General features: G+C 36.4%; 5 protein-coding genes and 1 pseudogene across 7 annotated transcripts; 3 read left to right on the top strand and 3 right to left on the bottom strand.

Moving 5' to 3' along the window:
• Nucleotides 1-3,020: 3,020 nt before the first annotated feature.
• LOC147928343 (uncharacterized) lies at nt 3,021-4,666 on the bottom strand. Its single transcript, XM_087484964.1, has 2 exons — nt 3,439-4,666; nt 3,021-3,049 (listed from the first exon to the last, which is right to left on the bottom strand). Exons 1-2 carry the CDS (start codon nt 4,664-4,666, stop codon nt 3,021-3,023), a joined length of 1,257 nt encoding a protein of 418 aa, XP_087341090.1.
• A 335-nt stretch (nt 4,667-5,001) lies between these two features.
• On the top strand, nt 5,002-6,438 carry LOC147928342 (uncharacterized). Its single transcript, XM_087486095.1, has 5 exons — nt 5,002-5,033; nt 5,324-5,728; nt 5,820-5,945; nt 6,051-6,212; nt 6,285-6,438. The coding sequence occupies exons 1-5, from the start codon at nt 5,002-5,004 to the stop codon at nt 6,436-6,438; spliced, it is 879 nt and encodes a 292-aa protein (XP_087342221.1).
• A 458-nt stretch (nt 6,439-6,896) lies between these two features.
• Nucleotides 6,897-8,470, bottom strand: LOC104741958 (glucuronoxylan 4-O-methyltransferase 3). The gene is made up of 2 exons (XM_010462903.3): nt 7,761-8,470; nt 6,897-7,674 (listed from the first exon to the last, which is right to left on the bottom strand). The coding sequence occupies exons 1-2, from the start codon at nt 8,149-8,151 to the stop codon at nt 7,172-7,174; spliced, it is 894 nt and encodes a 297-aa protein (XP_010461205.1). The 5' UTR covers nt 8,152-8,470; the 3' UTR covers nt 6,897-7,171.
• Nucleotides 8,471-10,292: 1,822 nt separating this feature from the next.
• Nucleotides 10,293-12,181, top strand: LOC104741955 (uncharacterized). Of its 3 annotated transcripts, none has more exons than XM_010462899.3 (3): nt 10,293-10,775; nt 11,158-11,285; nt 11,361-12,181. In XM_010462899.3, the coding sequence occupies exons 1-3, from the start codon at nt 10,556-10,558 to the stop codon at nt 12,015-12,017; spliced, it is 1,005 nt and encodes a 334-aa protein (XP_010461201.1). In that variant the 5' UTR covers nt 10,293-10,555; the 3' UTR covers nt 12,018-12,181. The 3 variants fall into 3 exon arrangements, with proteins under 3 accessions (XP_010461201.1, XP_010461200.1, XP_010461199.1); XM_010462898.3 differs by having other exon boundaries at nt 11,137-11,285; XM_010462897.3 differs by having other exon boundaries at nt 10,342-10,775; nt 11,080-11,285.
• A 20-nt stretch (nt 12,182-12,201) lies between these two features.
• Nucleotides 12,202-15,453, bottom strand: LOC104741957 (putative serine/threonine-protein kinase At1g09600). Its single transcript, XM_087484963.1, has 7 exons — nt 14,316-15,453; nt 13,947-14,231; nt 13,539-13,856; nt 13,233-13,460; nt 13,045-13,145; nt 12,664-12,961; nt 12,202-12,577 (listed from the first exon to the last, which is right to left on the bottom strand). Exons 1-7 carry the CDS (start codon nt 14,745-14,747, stop codon nt 12,398-12,400), a joined length of 1,842 nt encoding a protein of 613 aa, XP_087341089.1. The 5' UTR covers nt 14,748-15,453; the 3' UTR covers nt 12,202-12,397.
• Nucleotides 15,454-19,468: 4,015 nt separating this feature from the next.
• LOC147928341 (BAHD acyltransferase BIA1 pseudogene) lies at nt 19,469-21,100 on the top strand (annotated as a pseudogene).

Genomic DNA, 21,100 nt, shown 5'->3' with positions numbered 1-21,100 from the left:
GAGAGCTAAAGGAGACTCAACTATACATTATACAACATAATATACATATCTACTAATAACTCAATATACCCCCCTCAAGCCGATAATTCTTTGGTCGCATAAAGGCTTGAAACAGACATTCTTTGAAGAAGATGATGGAAAGGACCAGAGTGGAGTGGTTTTGTAAGAATGTCAGCTAGTTGATTCTCCGAGGAGATATGAAATAGTTTAAGAAAACCATTCTTAACCTGATCTCGTGTAGTGTGACAGTAAATCTCCACATGCTTTGTTCTTTTGTGGAAGACATCGTTGTTTGCTATGTGAAGAGCTGATTTATTGTCGCAGAACAACTTGGCCTGTGAAACTGGTGTGAATCGTAAGTCCTCGAGTATTTGTCTAAACCACAGTAGTTCCTTGGTTGTTTGAGCCATACTCCGATACTCTGCCTCCGTGCTGCTTGAACTCACGATGTCCTGTTTCTTCGACTTCCAGGATATAAGTGAGGTTCCAAGAAAGATGCACATACCAGAAATCGACCGTCGTGAGTCTTTGCAAGTTCCTCAGTCAGCATCTGCAAACCCGTTGAGGCAAACCTCAGAAGATGCAGAGAAAAAGAGTCCTTGGCCTAGATTGTTCTTCAAATATTTGAGAACATTGCGAGCAGCTTGAAAATGCACATCCGTAGGACACGATAGGAATTGGCTTAACTTGTTAACCGCAAAGGTGATGTCCGGTCTCGTGATACACAAGTATAATAACCTGCCAATCAATTCTCTGTAGGGTCGTTCATCAGGTAGCAAAGTTCCTGTTTCCTTCGTGAGTTCAATCTTAGGATCCATAGGAACAGAGTTAGGTTTGCAACCTAACAAACCACTATCAGCTAACAAGTCCAAGCAGTATTTTCTCTGGCAAACCGAAATACCATCTGAATTTCTGGCTATCTCTAAGCCTAGAAAGAATATTGCAGGACCTAAATCCTTTGTCTTGAACTGGTTTGCTAGGCAAGCTTTGACCGAAGCAACAGCTTCATCACTATTGCTTGCAATTAAAATGTCATCCACATAGACAATTAGAGATATATATGAGGTACCTTCTTCTTTGACAAACAAAGTATTGTCAGCATACAACTGTGAAAAACCATCATCAAGCAGAGCCTTTGAGAAACATCGGTACCACTGTCGAGAAGCTTGCTTCAACCCGTAGATAGACTTGTTGAGTTTGCAAACTGCATTAGGCGGTAAAGTACCAGAAGAAGGTGTGTAACCCTGGGGGAGACTCACATATATATATATCTCTTCATCAAGTTTGCTATGCAAAAAAGCACTGGTGACATCCATTTGAGTAAGGCTCCAACCCTTCTTAACTGCTAAATCCAAGAGTAGCTTCATGCTAGCAAGACGAGCAACATGTGAGAAAGTATCAAAGTAATTGACGCCTTCCTGTTGTGTGAACCTTTTTGCAACCAAGCTAGCCTTATGTCGTTCTAAAGAGCCATCTGCATAGTATTTAATTGTGTAAACTCATTTACACCCTACAACATTCTTACCAGGTGGGAGTGAAACAACATTGAAGGTCTAGGTATGCTCCATGTTGCCCAATTCCACATTAATAGCCTCAGTCCATTTCAGGGATGTTATGGCTTGTTGGAAATTTTTAGGTTCTGTTTCTAGAGTAACAGATAGAATATAGGACCTATAGGTCGGTTTGAGATTAGAATAGGTAATATAAGATGATAGAGGATAAGGAGTGGTAAGCTTTTTAGTGGTAAGGGAACATGAAGGAGATAAGGATGATGAAGAAATTTGGTTGAGAGAACAGTGATAGTCAGAAAGATAACCTGGTGCTCTAGATGATTGCTTTGGCCTGACATTTGATGGTGAAGCAATGGTCGTCTCGGGGGACACAGTCTCATCATCAGAAGAGTCACCAGAGGGATTTGTGGTTGGGGATGCATGTGCAGGATTAAATGTATGAGATACAGGAGTATGGAAATAGTCTATTGTATGAGGAATATCCAATGGTAATATTGATGTATGAAAAGGATCAGCGGAGCCATGTTTAGTTTGATTATCAAAGAAAGGAAAAACGTTTTCATGAAAAATAACATTGCGAGAAATTGTAATGCGATTGTCATCTAAATGAAGAACCTTGTAACCTTATAACCAAAAGAATATCCTAGGAAAACACATTTATCAGCACGAGGACTAAACTTGTGACGATCCTTGGGTAGAGTAGAGACATAACAAAGACAGCCAAAAGAACGCAAAAAAAAGTAATCTGGTTTCTTTTGATTAAGAATTTCATAGGATGTACGGTTCTGTAGCAAAGGAGAAGGAGTCCTATTGATAAGAAATACAGCTGTGAGAAGACAATCTGTCTAGTATGCTAGAGGAACATTTGACTGGAAAAAGAGAGCTCTAGCAACATTAAGAAGGTGTTGGTGTTTCCTCTCAACAACAGAATTTTGTTGGGGAGTATAGGAACAAGAAAACTGGTGTATCATTCCATGAGTCCTAACTAGATCAGTAAAAGCCAGTTCAGGGGCATTGTCAGTCCTAATTTTTCTAATTTTCGCATTATATTGGGTGAAAACAAACTTCACAAAAGCAGGAAAGATAGAGATAACATCATTTTTATTCTTTAAAAGATAAACCCAGGTAGCTCTAGTACAATCATCAACTATTGTAAGGAAGTATTTATATCCGTTTATAGATTCAACAGAAAAGGGTCCCCATACATCTAGATGGACTAAGTCAAAAGGAAGAGAAGACAAGTGATTATTAGAAAAGAACGGTAAACGTTTCTGCTTAACTAGAGGACATACAAAGCAAGGAACATCGTTCTTAAGACTAGATATAGGTAAAGTACCGACAAGAAGCTTTAACTTGTCAGGAGATGGATGTCCAAGGCGTTGGTGCCAAAGATGTCCATCGACTTCCAAGGATCCAGTGAAATGAGGAGATGCAGATGACGAAGACGAAGAGATGAGAGCAGAGGATGTATCAAGATGCAGAACATAGAGGTTATGCAACAAGTAGCCTTTACCAATCATCAAGCCCTGAATAGACTCCTGAAGATAACAAGAATCAGGGAAAAAATGAGCTGAACCTTGATTATGCTGTAAAAGACTACTAATGGAAATGAGATTAAACTTGAAAGATGGCACATGTAAGACATTATGCAAAATGAGTGTTTTTGTAAGTTGAACAGAACCACAATGTGTGATATCCACCTTAGCCTCATTCGGTAATGAGACTGTGACACCAGAGACAGTAACTGTTTCACTAAAAAAGTTCAGGTCAGAGCAAACATGACAAGTTGCTCCAGTATCTATGATCCAACTACCATGAGGAATGTGTTTGGAGAGAGATGATAAGCATTGGTGTTGAAAAGTAAGGCGGGTGTTCTCAAAACGTAAAGAGGAAGATGGAAATTTAGTGGGAAAAGATAGAAAACTACCAGAGGAGGATTGAACAGCCATAGCACCACGTTCTGTGATGGAAGAGACTTGAGAAGATGAAACTGGACTCTCTGAAGTTTTAACATGAGCATTCAGTTGTTGAATCAAGGTTTGTATCTGTTCACCAGTTAGAGCACTCACATCAAGATTGACAGCAGGAGCAGGAGTAGATTGCGGATAAGATGGAACCTGCTCAGTCACCACATTAGCAACATAATGTGTCTGTGGACGAGGTGTATGTCCTCGAACTTGAGCCACATGTGGTGCAGAGTTCCGCTGATTTGTCGCTTGATAGTTAGCAAAGGTGCTCTTGAATCCTGGTATGTAACCCGGGAGATAGCCATGTAACTTGAAACACTTCTGTACGACATGTCCAGTCTGACCACAGTGAGTACATAATGGCCTAGAACCTCTAGGGAGATAATTTTTTTGAATAGCAGCATATGCAACATTGTCGAGAGGACCAGGATAAGTAACATTGTCTTGTGCAGGAGCAGAGGTTTGAAAGATCATACCATCAGGCTTTGGTGTAATAGTCTTCTGCCGTTCATCATAAGTCACCATGTTGAAAGCTTCTTCAATACTCGGTATACGTTTCAGCATGAGGATATTTCTGCGAGTAGTCTCGTAAGATACATTAAGCCCCATCAAAAACTTTGTAACACGACCTCGTTCTTGTAACTTCTCCCATAGAGCAGCTGCATTACACTCACATTTACCACAAGTGCAGACTGGTAGCTCAACGTAATTCTTGTACTCCTCCCACAAGGTTACCAAAAGAGTATAATATGATGTTACATCCAACGACCCTTGTTGGATAGAATTCAGCTTTTGTTCTATTTCGAAGACCCTGGGAGCATTATCATGCTTGAAACGGGACATAAGATTTTTCCATATACCCTCTGCGGTAGATATGAACAACAAACTAGCACCAATCTTCTTATCAACAGAATTTATGATCCATGTAGACACAATATCATTGCAGCGTGACCAAGAGCCAAAATCACGATGATCATCAGGAGGTTTCTTTATCGTTCCATCAATAAATCCAAGTTTATTCCTAACATTGAGAGCAACTCGAACTGACCTTCGCCAAGAATAGAAATCAGCTCTAGACGTGAGACGGTCTGATACAATACTCATCCTCGCATGATCCAAGCTGTGCAAGAAGAACGGATTCTCATACTGATCTGTTGGTAACGATGATGAATGATTTGGAGTAACCATGATGTGGATCTGAAACAGGATTGTGCGATAGGAGGCAACAACCCAAACTCAATCAAGTAAAAGGAACGCGATTAAACCCAATACAATTCGGGTAACAAGAAAAGAGCATATGAACAAGACGATCGCAACAAGATCCGCAACAAAAGACGAGAGAATATGAAGATTTAAAGCGCTCATCTGAAATCAAAAAAGAGAAAAAAAAAAAGAATCGGAGCTCCGAAAGATCAATGGGAATCATAGAGAAGGATGAATCAAAGCTTAATCGAAGATGTGGGAGCTCAAATCGAAGATAAAACGAAAGAGAAGCTCAAAAGAGAAGCTCAAGATCGCCATCGATGGCGTTTGAAAAAGTTTGTTATGCAGAAGGGTGAATGAGAAATTAATTTTGCTCTGATACCATATTAACTTTGATGTAAAAGTGATCTTTCTTATTAAACCGTAAAGTGAGTATACAGAGAGTATTTATACTCTAAACAAGTGTATAAGCATAGAAAGCTAAAGGAGACTCAACTATACATTATACAACATAATATACATATCTACTAATAACTCAATACAGAACACGACTAAACTGTTTTTATATTTTAGTTTTAAATTTATTGGAGATCGAGTTTGTCATGTTGATAATAAAATAATATGATATCCTAATTATTGCAGTAACATTGGCTGGGTGCAACCAAATTATCACAGTAGCAGTGGCTGGGTGAGACCAAATTATCACAGTAGCAGTAGCACTGGCTGGGTGCAACCAAATCATCACAGTAGCAGTAGTTGGGTGCAACCAAATTATCACAGTAGCAGTGGCAGTAGAAGTGGCTGGGAACAACCAACAAATTATTGCAGTAGCAGTGGCTGGGTGCGACCAAACTATCTTGATGGCAGGAGCAGGGAAGAACCAAAAACTGATTTCGGCCGTACCTTTAGCTGTATTCGCGTTGAGGGATATGACACTTCGCTTCGTGAGTATGATCTCAAGCTCGCGTTGAGAAAACATTTCTCTTCATGTGGAGTGATCGTACATATTTATGTTCCCAGGGACTTTGAAAGGGATACTCTCAAGAGGTTTTGGTGGCTTCTTCCTCCAATTTTCCCAGCTCACTTTAAAGTTAAAGTTCCATGTTAAGTAAAAATTAGTTTTTTTTTTGTTTCACAGTTTTGCCTTCATTCATATTGTGGGAGAAGGTGCCGAAGAGAAGGTGTTGGGACTAAGTGGAAGTGACGTTGGAGGATGGAATGTATTTGCCAGTTCTTCACCGTTTGATGGACAATACAATGATCCTGGATGGGCTATTGTGAACTTTTCAAGATTCAGAATTCCAACCCGCATGTAAATTATTATTTTTTCCTTAGCTTGTACATTATGTATCCTTGTCATGTTGATAAATGTTAATGCCCTGCACAATCAAATTGTTAGGATGATAGTTACGGGGTATGACACCTCGCTTCCTGAGATTGATATCAAGATTGGGCTGTGTAACCATTTTTCTTCATGTGGAGAGATCACGGGCATTAGGATTCTTGGAGGCTCAAACGGTCGCCGTGGCAGGTCTGTGGCTGTTATACCTCCACACAACTCTTAAGTTATTAAGTGCTAATCTTTCTTTGTTGATTTTTACAGAGATGCTCTCGTTTACATTCTTGGAGAAGACGCTTTAGAGAAGGCCATGGAACTTGTTGGTGGATGTGACGAGGGAGGATGGAATATTGCAGTTGCTTTGGCTATGCCGCCACCAGGCGCAACGATAGGATATGACTCATCATCATGTACGTAAAGTTGCTCTAGATTCTTTGTTCTTTGTAACAAATTAAAAACCTCTCACCCAAATTTTGTGGTTTAATTTTTTAGCTTTTTCTTTACCTATAACAAGTCCAAGATGACTAAAAGGATGAAGAAGAAGTCCACTATGGGGTAGAAAGTTTTATCTTGGAAGAAGATTGAAGCTCTTTGATGTTTCTAGCTTGTGATACAATATACAATGTCTCAGTAAAACATCTTGATTTGGACTTTGGTTATGTTTATTACCATTTACCCCCATGTGTTAGGTTTAGGTTGGTATAGTTTTTGAGGGTAGTTTATTACCCCCGCATATGATATGAGTTGATCATTTACTCATGTATTTGTGCTTTGATTTACCTTTTAAACTCTTAATTTGACAAAAGCGAACTGTGCAACTACAAAAGCGAACAAACCATCAAATACAATTTCGCTTCTGTAAGTGATCAATGACCATTTCGGATAATTCCTTATTTTGTAGTATTCATTAATCACAATAATGAAACCACAAATAATTATGCGAATAGTACTAGTCTTTTAATATACCGATTTCAGTAAAGGCACTAAAATCTTGAAAACTGTATTCAAATAAAGCAAAAACACAACCAAAAATTAAAAAATGCCAACTAAGCAAGTCCCTCAAAGAAAGACTACTAGGTAAATCAATTTACCAGCCCTGAGTCCGTTGACCGACCAACGATGCTGAACTGCATAAATCTCTCGGCACAAAATTAACGGCGGCGATCAACATCCACCGGACAAAAAGGTCGTCCAGCTCGAGCCCGATGGCTAGGAATAGTAAAATGTCTAAGCCTCCCATTTTGCTCCCTCATGTAACCTTTACACAAGAAAGTCGCCGAGAACTCATCTTCCACGGGACGGTTAACGTCGTGAACAAAAACATCAGTTTCACCATCTTCACGGTTACGAGCCAAAAGCCCCGCCGTGTAAATAGCACTCATCCTCCCCGGAGCTTCTTCATGGTAACCAGTTGGAGCGTCGACCATGATCAGATCCCATTTCGTATCGTAAAAATCCGCCGGGAAATCTTTCAACGCAAGATCACATTTAGAGTTTCTCGGATCAGACACAGATCTACACTCTTCTGATCTTCCTAGCTCCATGAGTTTGTCTGAATCTTTGACTTTTGTGTCGTAAACTACGTGGTAAGATTCCAAGTTTGGGAATTTCTTGGTTACTATAGCAATCCAAGCCTTGTCTTCCTCAATAAACACTGAAAAATCAAACTTTTTACTAATGAGGGAATCGATAATTTTCATTAGATCTGTTTGAAACAGAGGAAAAAAACAGAGTACTTACAGGTACGACCACCATGGTTGAGAGATGCCCACATTAAGCTGTCGTGACCTAAGCCAAAGACGAGGAAGTTACAAGGAGACTTCTTGTCCAAGACTCTCTTTGAGACAGAGACTTCGTCGAATGTTTGCTGTGGAGTGACGTTACTCGTGACGTAGTGAACCAATGCGTCGGATAAAGAAAGTGGCATCTTTGTGCATTGTTGTGTTGTTGTTGGACATGCGTCTGGTTTATGGTGATGAGTTGGTTCTTCTTCTTGGGAGAGATTTGTTTTGGAGATTGGCTTTGAAGAGGAGATGTTTGATCTTGCAAAGAAGATGATGAGAAAGATCAAGATTGAGCAGCCTATGAATATGACTTTGAGATTAACGGAAGATGGAGATTTGGTCCTCATTTTTTCGATTTGGGTTTTTCGGATCGGTGAATGAGGAAGATGTTTTGATAATGGTTAGAAATGTATGTATATAGAGAGAGAGAGGTTACGGTTTTAATGATTGAGGAAGTTGAGGAGGACATGAAAGCTACTAAGGTTGCTGTTCTTCCGATACAACAGAAGTTGGTGGTGAATACATATACTAACTAATTTATTTTCATATTATAATGTGTATATTTGATTTATATATTCATGATAACTAGAAGATGTGAAACGTAATGGGGACATTTCTGGTTTAAAAAATGATGCTTGAAAGAGAAGAATCTGATGGGCAAAGATTGAGTGATCCAAACGAGACAGGTGTTAAAAAGGAACCAACATGGTGGTTGCAACTTTCTTATTCCTTGTTTTTTAAATAACCACCCCATGTTGGCGTCTAACAACTTTGGTTCTTTGTTTCTTGAACATTAATATTTGTCAAACTAGGAAAAAAAGCTTTCATTTGCATAGTTCCAAAGGTGTCCAAATTGTGTCGGTTTAACTAAACCAATAAGTTGCTCCCAAATTTGAGTTGAAATTTAAATTCAGGTTTTCTTTAGCCAAGAAAACATATGTAACCAAACCGAAACCGATTAAACAAAAACTTAACAGACTTTGGTTTTGCTTCCGATTTTGTGTTTATAAACCGAATGAAACCCAAATGGCAATGGCAAGTCTGGTAATAACTTTCGAGTAAGAAAGTTAATGATTAAGTGTTGAGACTTAAGACAAAGAGAGTCATACATCATCATTAGTCGTTAGTCCAAGCGTGGTGATGAGGCAGACAAAAAAAGAGTACCTTTTAAATTACATCCTATGAATCCTATTCGTGCAATGTCGTGTCTGCAATATTGTTCAATTCTATAAAAGAAAACAATTCATATTTTTCAGACATTCGTAAAAATGACTCGTGACATTATTGATATCTCTCTCATGCATAATCTTTTTTTCTTAGTCTCCAACTATAATTTTTAGTATTCTTCAAAGGGATTTTCATTAATTATACACGTTGTTTTACGTATGTTTCTCTTTTGGTCAACCAGAATGATTGTGTCATAAGGTAGCCGTACTGGAAGGTGCGGCTGGATCACGAAAAAAGTTGGAAATGTTTCAAACTTTCAATTAGTCCAATTTAGAATCTTAGCTTCGAATTTAATTTTCCTAAAATATATTTAATCAAATTTACACAAGGCAAAAGATCAAATGATTAACTCTAAAAGCAGCAAACTTCTTACAATATTTCTTCCAAAATATGTCATTATAATTGTTTCAAATTTGCATCCATTATCTCACTATTTTAAAAAAATAAAACCGGATTATCAATGTAGGTAGGCCAACAGCTTACATTATCTCAATTTTTGGAGATTTCTCTATACGTTGTAGAAATTGGTTAGAAAGCTTCAATCAGCCTTCAATGTTTGATGCCATGAAAACTATATTTGATTTCACACATCCAAGTTCAAGTTTATCAATGTAACATGTAACTTAAACTAGATTAAATTCTTGTCAATTTTGTTTTGTTTTTTTTTCTAGGCTATTTTTATTTTTTTATTATTTGAAGATTAATTCATCATGATTGGAAAAAAAACTTGTTCACAAAACTAAACAGATAAAATCAAAGAAAGTATTTATCTTTATCGATGAGATCTTGATTAATGAGATCTACATGAGCACAAAGGTAAGTAGGTAATTAAATATAGTCTTTTTAATTCAAATGTAGATGTACAGCCTAATTAATATTCATAGGCTGAACTGAAATTAGGAGATAAGTAGATTATAACGTAAACTCAAAACTTGTTTGCCAAAAAAAAACTTAAACTCAAAACTTTATAAGAATTTTATTAATTTTTATTCAGAAAGGGAAAAAAATGATATTTTCATGGTTCATGTTAATATAATACATATGATTTAAGATAAACATCTCAAATAAAATACTAGATTCCTCTTAAAAAACTAAAAAAACAACATAAAGTTGTCCTGCAAGAAATTGTAAACCAACTAATATTGTTTAATAGGATTTTATTATCACCAAACATACTAATTCATAATATCGTTATTATATAAAAAAAAAATCATAATATCGTTGTTGGATTATATCTGTAAGTTGTAACCAATTAAAACGCAGGAATTTCGCTAGTAAATAACAAAGCATATTCCCTTTTTATTATTATACCTCTTTCGTTGTATCTCTCTCTCTCTCTCTCTTTCTTACAGTTTTGTTTTTTTTTTTTTGGTTTGGCTTCTCGCAATCTGTTGCCATCAATCACAGATATCCTCAGCTTCTTCTTCTCCTCTCTGGATTTCTAAACATTCTTCTTCTTCTTCTTTTCTCATCATATCGCTTCCTTTAACTTAAAAACAACACTTCACTCTCATATCGCAAGGAATGGATCTATGGACCCTTGACGTTGCGATCCGAAACCCTCCCTTCTCCTCTTCCCTTAAATCATTACCGATCCCTGAGAAATCATCATCTGTTTCTGGGAAACTCGGTGAATTCGACTTTAGGTTCCTGAAGCGCAATTATAAAGTTTCTTCTCCGTATCGTTCTTTGGTTGTTAGAGCTACCTCTAAGAAGAGTAACGACGATTCTTCTCCTTCTTCTGGTATGTATATGTGCCTTCTTCTTCTTGCATGTCTTGAATTACATAATACTACTAGTCTCCCTTGATTTCGTTTAGCGAATTAAGCAAATTACGATTCGATCAAAAATCAGTATCTCTGTGTTTCTCGATCTGATACTGTAACTGTCTTCTTGGATCTTTCATACATAACACAAGCTTTTGCTTTCCAATGGTTACATTGACTTATCTTAGTTCCTTGACACTGGTGTTACTTAACGTTATTGTTGGTTTTGACATCTGAGATATTCGAATGAGATTTGTTATTTGCTTTGGTTACGCTTGTGAGGCTCGTCGATTTTGAAGGAAGTGGTTATTTCGTTTCTGATTCTTAACGGTTGTGGAGATGTTTGTTCTTATCCTGAAGGAGATGCTTCTCAGGAGAATAAGCCTTCTTCTAATGGAAACAAATCAGGCGATTCCGCAGCTCCGAAATCGTTTGGTTTGAGTACAGATTGGAGAGAGTTCAGAGCAAACTTGTTTATGAAAGAACAGGTAACAATATGCTTCTTCTTGTGGTAACTTATATCGTATAAGACAATAGGGTTTATGCTTTGAATGATGTTACAGGAAGAAAAGGCTGAAGCTGAGGGTCATATAATATCTCATGAATCGGAACAGATAGGCTTGAAATGGGCTCATCCGATTCCTTTTCCTGAGACTGGATGTGTTCTAGTTGCTACAGAGAAGCTAGATGGTTATAGAACATTTGCGAGAACCGTTGTGCTTCTTCTTAGAGCAGGAACCAGACACCCACAAGAAGGACCGTTTGGAGTTGTTATCAACCGTCCTCTTCACAAAAACATCAAGCATATGAAATCGACTAAAACCGAACTCGCTACCACGTTTTCAGAATGTTCCTTGTACTTTGGTGGACCTCTTGAAGCAAGTATGTTTCTTTTGAAAACTGGTGATAAAACCAAGATACCTGGTTTTGAACAAGTCATGCCGGGGCTAAACTTTGGTACTCGAAACAGCTTAGATGAAGCTGCAGTACTTGTAAAGAAAGGAGTTCTTAAGCCACATGACTTTAGATTCTTTGTTGGTTATGCCGGTTGGCAGCTAGATCAGCTCAGAGAAGAGATTGAATCAGATTACTGGCATGTTGCTGCGTGCAGCTCTGATTTAATATGTGGGGCTTCGTCGGAAAACTTGTGGGAGGAGATTTTACAGTTGATGGGCGGTCAATACTCCGAGCTTAGCCGGAAACCCAAGCTCGATATCTAGACTTTTATGAATTTGATGCTAGTTTTCTAAGAGAACTTGTGGTTTCTATAGCTTATATATATATATATTTTCTCTATTAAGCCAATTTGTATAGCTTACTTCATTGGCTTGTACGTGAGAATAATGCACTACTATGCAATTTATAAAGATTTGCTTTCTCTAAACCCCTATTTGTATTCTGCAGTTTAATAACTAAAGAACATCTATATCTAATAAATTGAAGCAGTTGTTCTACATATACACATTTTTGTTTGATTCCCCTAACCAAAAGAAAAGAGCAGAGCATGAAACAGAGGTTGCTATGTGCAAAAAGACCACTAAAGGTTCTGAAATCGTCTAGTTTCGTGTTATGATTTTTTTCTCCTTGTTTCATACTTTCACTAAGCACACACTTTGACAGAGAAATCTTTGTTCTTCTTTGTTGCAGTTTTCTCAAGGCGGGACTTGCGTACAGCTTCTTGAATTCGTCTCTCGTGATCTTTCATCATGTCTTCAATGTTACCACCAGGAGGCATCAAAGGACCTGAATAGTGCATTCTGTTCTTCTTTCGCATGTATGTCTGAAACCACACATTAGGAAACATCTTAGAGTCCATTATATAAAGTGAGAAAAGAGTTTAAGAGTTGTTGAATCAACTTTAGTTACCTTTGTGGGTTGCTTATTTGAAACTACATTCTCCTTTTGAGAATAACTAGCTAAGTAGTCTTCCATTGTAACAGGCACGTTGTTGGACCGGCTAGTCTTCACCTCACCTACATTGCTCCTAGAGCTTGGATGGATCACTGAATTGGTACCCGTAAAGCGTTTTTCCTTTTTAAACGCTGGTGTGTTGATTGAGACGTTTGAATGCCCTGAAGCAATGAAATCTGGTGTTACTTTGGAATCTCTTGAACCTCTTCTCACAGATTCGTGTCCACGCCACTTCACAGCTTCAGCTTTTTTCCTGACATTTTCAAAATGAAAAGTGTATTTAGAAATCACGCCTGCATCATTTGTACACAAATAGGCACCTCCTTGCGTACTGACCTTTTTGATTCTTCATCCCGAACCTTTGCATCAAGTTCTTTGCTTGGCGGATACTTAGGCAAACTTGATATGTGACAAGGGAGGGGCTCAGTTGTAAAAAACTGGAGATGTAAATGAGACAATCATTTATTAGTATTCTTCAGGAGGCTGATCAAGAATGTTAATAAAGAAAAAGAAAGCTACTATACCTCACTCAGTAGAGTAGAAGACGCTGAGCATCTTTTCTCTGGTTCTACAGATAGAAGCTTGTCAAGGAGAGCAAGAGAAGAAGATGGTAAATTCTTGAACGTCTCTAGAAGGACTCGCGTATAAGGCTGTTGTGGTTTGTAACTTGTCGCCTGTGGGAACTTTGTCGTTTCCCAAAACTCTTCAGACGGCGAACCGCACAGCTTAAAGATCTTATGCATTTGCTCCACCTTGAAGAACATTTTCCGAATATGAAAATCAGTTGGAAATCAAATGGGACTATAGGCAGTATAGATTCGAAAACTCACCTCTGTTCTTCCCGGCATGATTGGTTTACCTACAAAGAGTTCTGCTAGAATGCAACCAACGCTCCAGAGATCAATGGCCGGTCCATACGCTGTAGATCCAAGTAGAAGCTCAGGGGCTCTATACCACAAGGTGACCACACGGCTAGTCAGCGGTTGATCTTGATCTGGATGATAAAAACTCGCTAGACCGAAATCTCCAATCTTGAGGACTCCATCATTATTTACCAAAAGGTTTGAACCCTTAATGTCACGGTGCAAGATTCCATGGCTATGGCAGTGTTCAAGTCCACAGAGCAGTTGCTTCATATAACACTTGATCTGAACAAAGCAAAAACAAGGGAGTTGATTGATAAGCCAGAGAATACACACAACAAGGTAATTCGACGAAGCAAGCTTTTGAAAAGTTACCTCTGGCTCAGTGAATTTGACACCAGGCCTAAGAGCAAGACCTGAAAGATCATGCTCCATGTACTCAAACACAAGATGCAAGCTACCTGATAGCTTTGAAGTGACAAGACACTGAAGCTTCATAACATTTGGATGGTCTAGTTTCCGTAAAATGTTGATTTCTCTAGCCATGAACCTAACACTTTCCGGATCCATATTAGCAAATCTCACCTTCTTCATTGCCACTATTTTCCCCGTCTCAAGATCCCTAGCTTTATACACAATACTATAAGTCCCTTGTCCGATCTGCAAACACAATGTTCCATCATTACAATCCACTAAACCAATCCAATGTATTATCTACACATATCAAATTTGAAAGAGACTAACTTTGTCAAGCTTCTCAAAGGAATCAGCACGTCGTGGAACCCAACCTTTAATCGCTTCACCAGCAACAGAGGTTAACCAATAAGGCCAACCAGCTGCAATAAGCTCTGCCTCAGCGCTACGTGGAACATTCGAAATAACCAACCCACCTCCTTTGCCATTATCTGAAACTCTCCTTCCTCGTTGAGAAGACCTTGAAGGTCGCTCCACAATAACAGTTTTACCATCATGACTATCGTCAATAGGAACAATCAAACCACTCGCTCTTCTTCCACCACCAGAGCTTCCATCAACGGCTTTATGTGAAAAATCGTCTTTATTCGAAGGCAGAGGAGCAATCAATTGCACAGAAGAAGACTTGTTCCAATACTCATTTGCTTTCTCACGTTGGTAAGCAACATCTTCTGCTGCTCCTTTTGAGCAAATGCAGCCCATAATAAAACCTGCCTTGTTCCACAATCTACCAACTTTGTAACGATTCAACACATGGTCTTATGCGTAAAACCAAATTTTTATATATCCTGATTGATCCCTAAGCATCAAAACCCAGGAATCTTCAGGTCTTTCACAGAAGTGTATTGCAAAATCTCTGCTATTTTGAAGGCAGAAATCAAAAGGGTTTCTACTAAACCCCAAAAAGATTGTGATTTCTTGAACAAACGCACAAGATTTTTTACGATTCAAGAAACCAAAAAAAGTTTTTTGTGAGTACTGCAAGATTGAGAGAGAATGGGGTTTGCAGCAGAAAACGGAAAATGCGGGGGAAAATAAGGAAAAGAAAGATTGTGAATGGGAGAAATGGAAAGAAGAATGAAGAGAGAGATATGGTTTGTTTAAGAGTAAAATCTGGAGAGCGCTTGATTCTTGGGACAACACAGCTCACAAAGTCACAATAAAGAATTGTTCTTTCTCTCTTTCTCTTTCTTTAGAAATAGCCCTCAAAAACCGTTTTGCATGAGAATTTTTATCCTATTAAGTACCATTAATGTGTTCTTGCCTTGTAGAAGATTCTATTACCAAGGATATAAAGATTCTTCATATTGCCAACCATATAAAGATTCTTCATATTGCATATGAAGATATATATCAAAATACTACTCTCTCTCTCTCTCACAATAGTTGATTTTTTAGAATTAACACCAAGATGAAAAACAATAAATATTGTATTATTATTAATTATTTTTGTTTTATATTATTTTTAATACTCAATTATTTATATTTTCTCACACTTGTCATTCAAATGCATGCATATATTTAATTATTTATTATAAAAATAAAAACATTAAATAGTTGTTTGATTTTTAAAAATAAAAATACATTAAATACACTAAAGAAATCATCCTTTGTGATACAAGAAAAAATCCTAGACCATCAACCTTTATGATACAGAGGAAGTAGGATTTAACCCACGGTAAACCACATGACAATTATTTAAGTTGATTTATAATAATGTTAAATTTTCCCGATATTTAATTTAGTAATAAAATTACATATTTTTAATTTTTAGTCTTTTTTATATTTTAACCTGTGACACAAATATTCTTAAAATATTATAATTTTTCTTTCTATTTAAAAATAAAATAAATTCTATTACGTTAAATTACATCTGATTTGTGCACATCTAAGTTACAATAACACATAGAATGTGTTAAAATAATAAAATAAACTGATATTATGTGTTAGAGTTTGATAGATAGCACAATATACTAATTTATAATTAATATATTAACTTGTATGTTGACAAAGAAACTATATCAGATACTGTTGTAATCCTTAATTTTTTTCTTCCAAAAATCATTTCTTAATCACCCATAAATTAATTAATTATAATTAAACTTCAAGATAATATCAAATATTAACCCTTTTAATATATACTCCATCCAGTTTAGAATAAGTGTCCCTTTTGGTACATATTTTTTTGTTTAATTATGTGTCATTTGGAAAATGATTCTACCTTTAAACCGATTACTTTAATATATGAATAAGGGAGATATGTATAATGAAATATTTTAATTAAATTTTTTTACAAAATATCGGACAGTTTACTTTAAACGATTTCAGTAAATTATTAACAACTAAGATTTGTGAAGTGACCGTAGTCTAGTGGCAAATGATAAGTCTATTGCGAACATGTACCATCACAATCATTAAAGATCGAGTTCCGCTCTGTACGAATATAGAGATTTGGCTAATGGATTGGCTAGTTATGGTCCAATAGTGGCAAAAAAACTAAGATTCAATCATGGTATACCAGGATTAATTTGTTTTTTTACATAATCATAATTTAATCAAACTTATTTGATATGGCAAATATTTTAATATAATAATGTTAAGAAAATAATGGAATGACAAAAAACTATTTGCAGTCCCCTGAAAATTGGTCGGCGTTCTCCAACCAGCTGGATGATTTTAGTTTGCTCAAGGTTTCTTTCCCACTTTTCTCAGTGTCCAGGATTCCACGCGCGTTTAATTTGAAGGTGAATTGCCTAGCTAGAACCTCGAGATCTCTTACTTATGTAATTTCTTTTGTAAACTCCTTTCCTCCCGTTTGGGCAACCAAACTTGGAGTTATCTTTTAATTAACTAATGTTTGGTTGACAAAAAAATAAATAATGGAATGATGATTTGCATGTGTTGTAACCGCGAATTAATGATATTTTAATTTTATATTGATCTGAATCATTCTTCAATTTTTTTGTCGATGTGGGATATTGTATACACATTTTTTTATTTATCGATTGAGTAATATATGTCTATTTTAAAACTGAATAATATATGTCCGTTTTAATAAAATTTAGTTACATCATAAGGTCAATTTTCCTAATAACCAAAATCCTCAATCAAATTAAGTAAATAGCATATAATTTGAAAAAATTAGGAAAAGAAGATAAGGAGTAGGCAAAATTACTATTTTAGTGTTTTGGTGGTAGAGATAGTAGTGGAGGGTGGAGGTGTCCCGGCGACCATAGATGGTGGTCCGGCGATTGGTGGCGGTGGTCCGGTGATCGGAGACGATGGTCCGGCGATCGGTGGTCCGGTGACCGAAGACGGTGGTCCGGCACCTGGTGACGGTGGTCCGAACACCGGCGGCAGTAGTGTTGGTTGGTCTGAGGTCCATCATCCCAGCGGCCAGAGGTGGTGGTATGAGGCTGAGGGTGGTGGTGGTAAGGAGGTGGGATGGTGGTGGTAAGAGGGTGAGAGTGGTTGTGGTGGTAGGAGTAGGGATAATATAGTATATAATATAGTTTATATAGGGTATATAATAAATATATGGTTAGTGTAGTTAGATAATTAATTTTTGTTTTTTTCTTGGTTAGTTTTGCCAATTCCCCTACATCATATTAAGAAAAAAAAATAAAAAAATTTATTAACTGTATGTATTCAATAATAAGTTAAAACTAGGTTTTCACCCGCAGTACACCGCAGGTCTAAATTATAAATTATTGTATTTTAAATAATAACTTTTAATTTATGTAGTTTCAAAAGTATGTGTAATATTTTTGTAGTTCATATACTAAATAATTTATAAGTTAATTTTCCAAACTATGATTACAAATCTATAGTATATGAAATAAATTAATAGTTTTAGTGTTGGTTCTATAGTTCAAACCCGTTATGCTATGCGGATTACGCAACATGTTCAAAGATTTTTAATCCGCAAAAACCCATCATACGAAACCCATGAAAGTAAAAGTAGTATGTGAGGCTAAAAGTCACTTTTTATCAAATCAATTTTTTTAAATTTTTATCAAATAAAATATAACTTTTACAACTAAATGTTTTATTAAAATCTATATCTTATTTGATACATGAGAGATCAAATAAAATAACTAAAAGACTCATTAGTATTTTCATAATTTTGGGATTTTATATATAATAATTATATCTATATAACCTGATATTTTTGGATTTTCAACAATATATCACATTAGTATATAAATACATGGGTTACAATAGTTGCTGATCCGTTTTTTTTTGGCGAGATAGACACAACATAACTCCACTTTCAAGAGGCTTTGCGATGTCAAAATAACTTAGATGCCACATATTTTGTGCTTGCATCTTAGGTTTTCTGCTAAGAAAGTCACAAATACACAAAAAATAAAAAGTAGAAACACAATTTTTTTTAATAATTGTTAGAAATAAATCTATTTTGAAATTGAGCACTTTATTTACCATCAACATCAACACAACAACATTGTCAATCAATAATCAACATACAAAAAATAACAAAATCTATATAAAAAAAAATGCCTTAAAGATTTAAAATAGAGAATCAAATCAAATAATGTGTAAAATCAAATTTTGTCGTGATATCGTTCTAGTATAATGTGTTCTTCTTTTTTACTAATGGGAAGATATATATAGCGGATCGAAAGGATTAGGAGGATTAGTTTTAAATATGTAATAAAAATCAATTTGTGAGCAAGCAATATCTTTTATATTTTTATTATCATTCCTTTTAGATATTTGTTACCTTTTAAAATCATACAATTAGTTTTTTTGAATGATTGTTTAAATTCAAAATTTATTAAAACAATTACACCAAAATTAATGGTATTTACAATTATGTAGAACAATTACATCAAATTTAATGACATTTGCAATTATGTTTGTTACCTTTTAAAACACTTAGTTTCTATAAAAAATAAATCGAATATAGGTAGAGTTAATCTGTTTTTAAGTTAATTATTTAATACTAATGGCATGCTTGTAAATAGCTTCCAACTCCCGGATTTATTTGCTAAATGTCTCCTAAAATGTATATATAAATAATTTAAATATAAAATCAAATAAAAGCGAGAATCAAATATTTATGTTTTAATTAGTTAGAGGATTTTCTTATTTTAAAAGATCTTAACCTACAATTGATTTTGAAGATTTGGTAACTAATAGTATTTAAGGCAATGGTAAATAATTCGATAATGATGATTTAATTCTTAAAACTGATTCAAAAATACTATATAGATACTAACATTTAAACTAAAATCTAATTTTAAAAAGCAAAAGCACCAAATCTGTATTCAATATCAAATTCCAATGAATTGATGGATTGCATCTACTTTTTATTTAATAATAAGATTACAAAAGATAACATTATGCAACTATATAATAGAGAAGTGTTCTTCTCCTCTTGAAGCAGTACAAGCTATTTCATTCTTATAGAAATCAGAGAACAAAGATGGAACTTAACCTAGAGGAAGTCAAAAGAGAAGTGATCAAGCCTGCTTCTGCTTCTGATTCACCAACACCTGACAATGACCAAATTCAACTCTCCATTGTCGACTTCTCAAGTCCACCAATTTACGTCTCTACAATCTTCTTCTACAACAACACCAATGATCTCAACTCAGAGACCACCTCCCAGAAACTGAAAACATCCCTGTCCCAAACTCTCTCACGTTTCTACCCTCTTGCTGGTCGCATAGATGGCAGCTCCATTACCTGCAACGACGAAGGAGCCGTCTTCACAGAGGCACGCACCGATCTGCTTCTCTCTGATTACCTCAAAACCCTTAACACTGATATGAATCTTTCGAGAAAATCCTTCCAACAACTGCTCCAGGAGAATCTCCAACAGCCTGGCCGTTGGTTAATGTCAAGGTCAGTTCCTTTGGGTCAGGATCAGGTGTAGCGATCGCCGTCGGCATCTCTCACCTGATATGTGACGCGGCCTCACTTTTCACTTTTGTCTCGGACTGGGCCGCTACAACAAAAGGGAACTCTAATGATCTTACGGTGAGTAGTCCTCTCTTTGCATCGGCCACTATCTACCCTCCTGCGAATACCTCTTTTCAGGTCCCCAAAATGGACGCTCTTACTGGTTCCAGTGAGAATTGTGTGTCGAAGAGGTTCGTCTTCGAATCATCTAAGATCGCCGAGCTTAAAAGCAAGGCCGCTAGTGAAACTGTGGCGGTTCCTACACGTGTTGAAGCTATTTCGGCATTGATATGGAAATGTGCCACAAAAGCAGCTTCATCAAGATGCAACTGGTCATCCATGATAAATCTAGCCATGGACATACGTCTTAGGACCTCTTCTGATATTTTGTCACAAGACGCTATAGGAAATCTACTAACGTCCTTTTTTCTCAAGAAAGAACCAGGGAGCGTTATGGAGATCGATCAGATCGTGGCTCAATTCAGAAAGGCTAAAGAAGGAGTTAATGAGATGATCAAAGAGAGTGCTACTACAGCCACGCTTGGACAGAACTTGATGAAAAAGGGTTTTGAGTTCTTATTGGCGTTAAGACCAGACACAAACTTATATGTTGTGACTAGTTGGTGTAGTAAACGTTTTTATGAGGTTGACTTTGGAATGGGTGTTCCCGTTTGGATTGGACCTAGCATTGCTAGTGTCCTTAATAATAAGTTGTGTGTCTTGTTGATGGATGCAAAGGATGTGAAAAGTGTAGAAGCATGGATAGGCTTACCCGAACAAGACATGGCTGTGTTCATGCGTGATGAAGATTTGCTTGCTTATGCCAGCCTAAATCCGACCATCCTCATCTAATCGAGGATCGACCTAGTGACATCTAGGTTTGGAGTCGAGGAAAAATAATATCTTAAGAGAAAAAACAAAAAAAGTCTTGGGTTGAACAAATGAGGACAATCCCTTTTATCTATGTTTTATTTACTTTATGGAATTATATGATATTTGATCTTGTTTTCATTAGCTTATTTATGGTCTGTCGATAAGTCCATTTCACCTATGTACAACTGTACAAGATAAGTACCCTTGTTACTATTGTGCTTCGTGGATACTTTAATAAAAATATAATTCTACTA

Source organism: Camelina sativa, chromosome 14 (assembly GCF_030686135.1).
Source record: "Camelina sativa cultivar CO46 ecotype springtype chromosome 14, ASM3068613v1".
Lineage (NCBI taxonomy): Eukaryota > Viridiplantae > Streptophyta > Magnoliopsida > Brassicales > Brassicaceae > Camelina > Camelina sativa.
The sequence above is the reverse complement of the archived record's forward strand: the minus strand, read 5'-3'. Positions and strand labels throughout refer to the sequence as shown.

Excerpts from the sequence above, each read along its gene's own strand:
- LOC147928343 (XM_087484964.1), bottom strand. The coding sequence starts at position 4,666 with ATGGTTACTCCAAATCATTCATCATCGTTACCAACAGATCAGTATGAG. Across the intron at positions 3,050-3,438 it reads GGCTGTTCAATCCTCCTCTG|GAGTCTATTCAGGGCTTGAT; the intron begins GTAGTTTTCTAT and ends TGTTATCTTCAG.
- LOC147928342 (XM_087486095.1), top strand. The coding sequence starts at position 5,002 with ATGGCGTTTGAAAAAGTTTGTTATGCAGAAGG. Across the intron at positions 5,034-5,323 it reads AAAGTTTGTTATGCAGAAGG|TAACATTGGCTGGGTGCAAC; the intron begins GTGAATGAGAAA and ends TAATTATTGCAG. Across the intron at positions 6,213-6,284 it reads TCAAACGGTCGCCGTGGCAG|AGATGCTCTCGTTTACATTC; the intron begins GTCTGTGGCTGT and ends TGATTTTTACAG.
- LOC104741958 (XM_010462903.3), bottom strand. The coding sequence starts at position 8,151 with ATGAGGACCAAATCTCCATCTTCCGTTAATCTCAAAGTCATATTCATA. Across the intron at positions 7,675-7,760 it reads CAACCATGGTGGTCGTACCT|TGTTTATTGAGGAAGACAAG; the intron begins GTAAGTACTCTG and ends TTGATTTTTCAG.
- LOC104741955 (XM_010462897.3), top strand. The coding sequence starts at position 10,556 with ATGGATCTATGGACCCTTGACGTTGCGATCCGAAACCCTCCCTTCTCC. Across the intron at positions 10,776-11,079 it reads CGATTCTTCTCCTTCTTCTG|GCTCGTCGATTTTGAAGGAA; the intron begins GTATGTATATGT and ends TACGCTTGTGAG. Across the intron at positions 11,286-11,360 it reads ACTTGTTTATGAAAGAACAG|GAAGAAAAGGCTGAAGCTGA; the intron begins GTAACAATATGC and ends ATGATGTTACAG.
- LOC104741957 (XM_087484963.1), bottom strand. The coding sequence starts at position 14,747 with ATGGGCTGCATTTGCTCAAAAGGAGCAGCAGAAGATGTTGCTTACCAA. Across the intron at positions 12,962-13,044 it reads CGGGATGAAGAATCAAAAAG|GAAAAAAGCTGAAGCTGTGA; the intron begins GTCAGTACGCAA and ends TGAAAATGTCAG. Across the intron at positions 12,578-12,663 it reads CAAATAAGCAACCCACAAAG|ACATACATGCGAAAGAAGAA; the intron begins GTAACTAAAGTT and ends GTGTGGTTTCAG.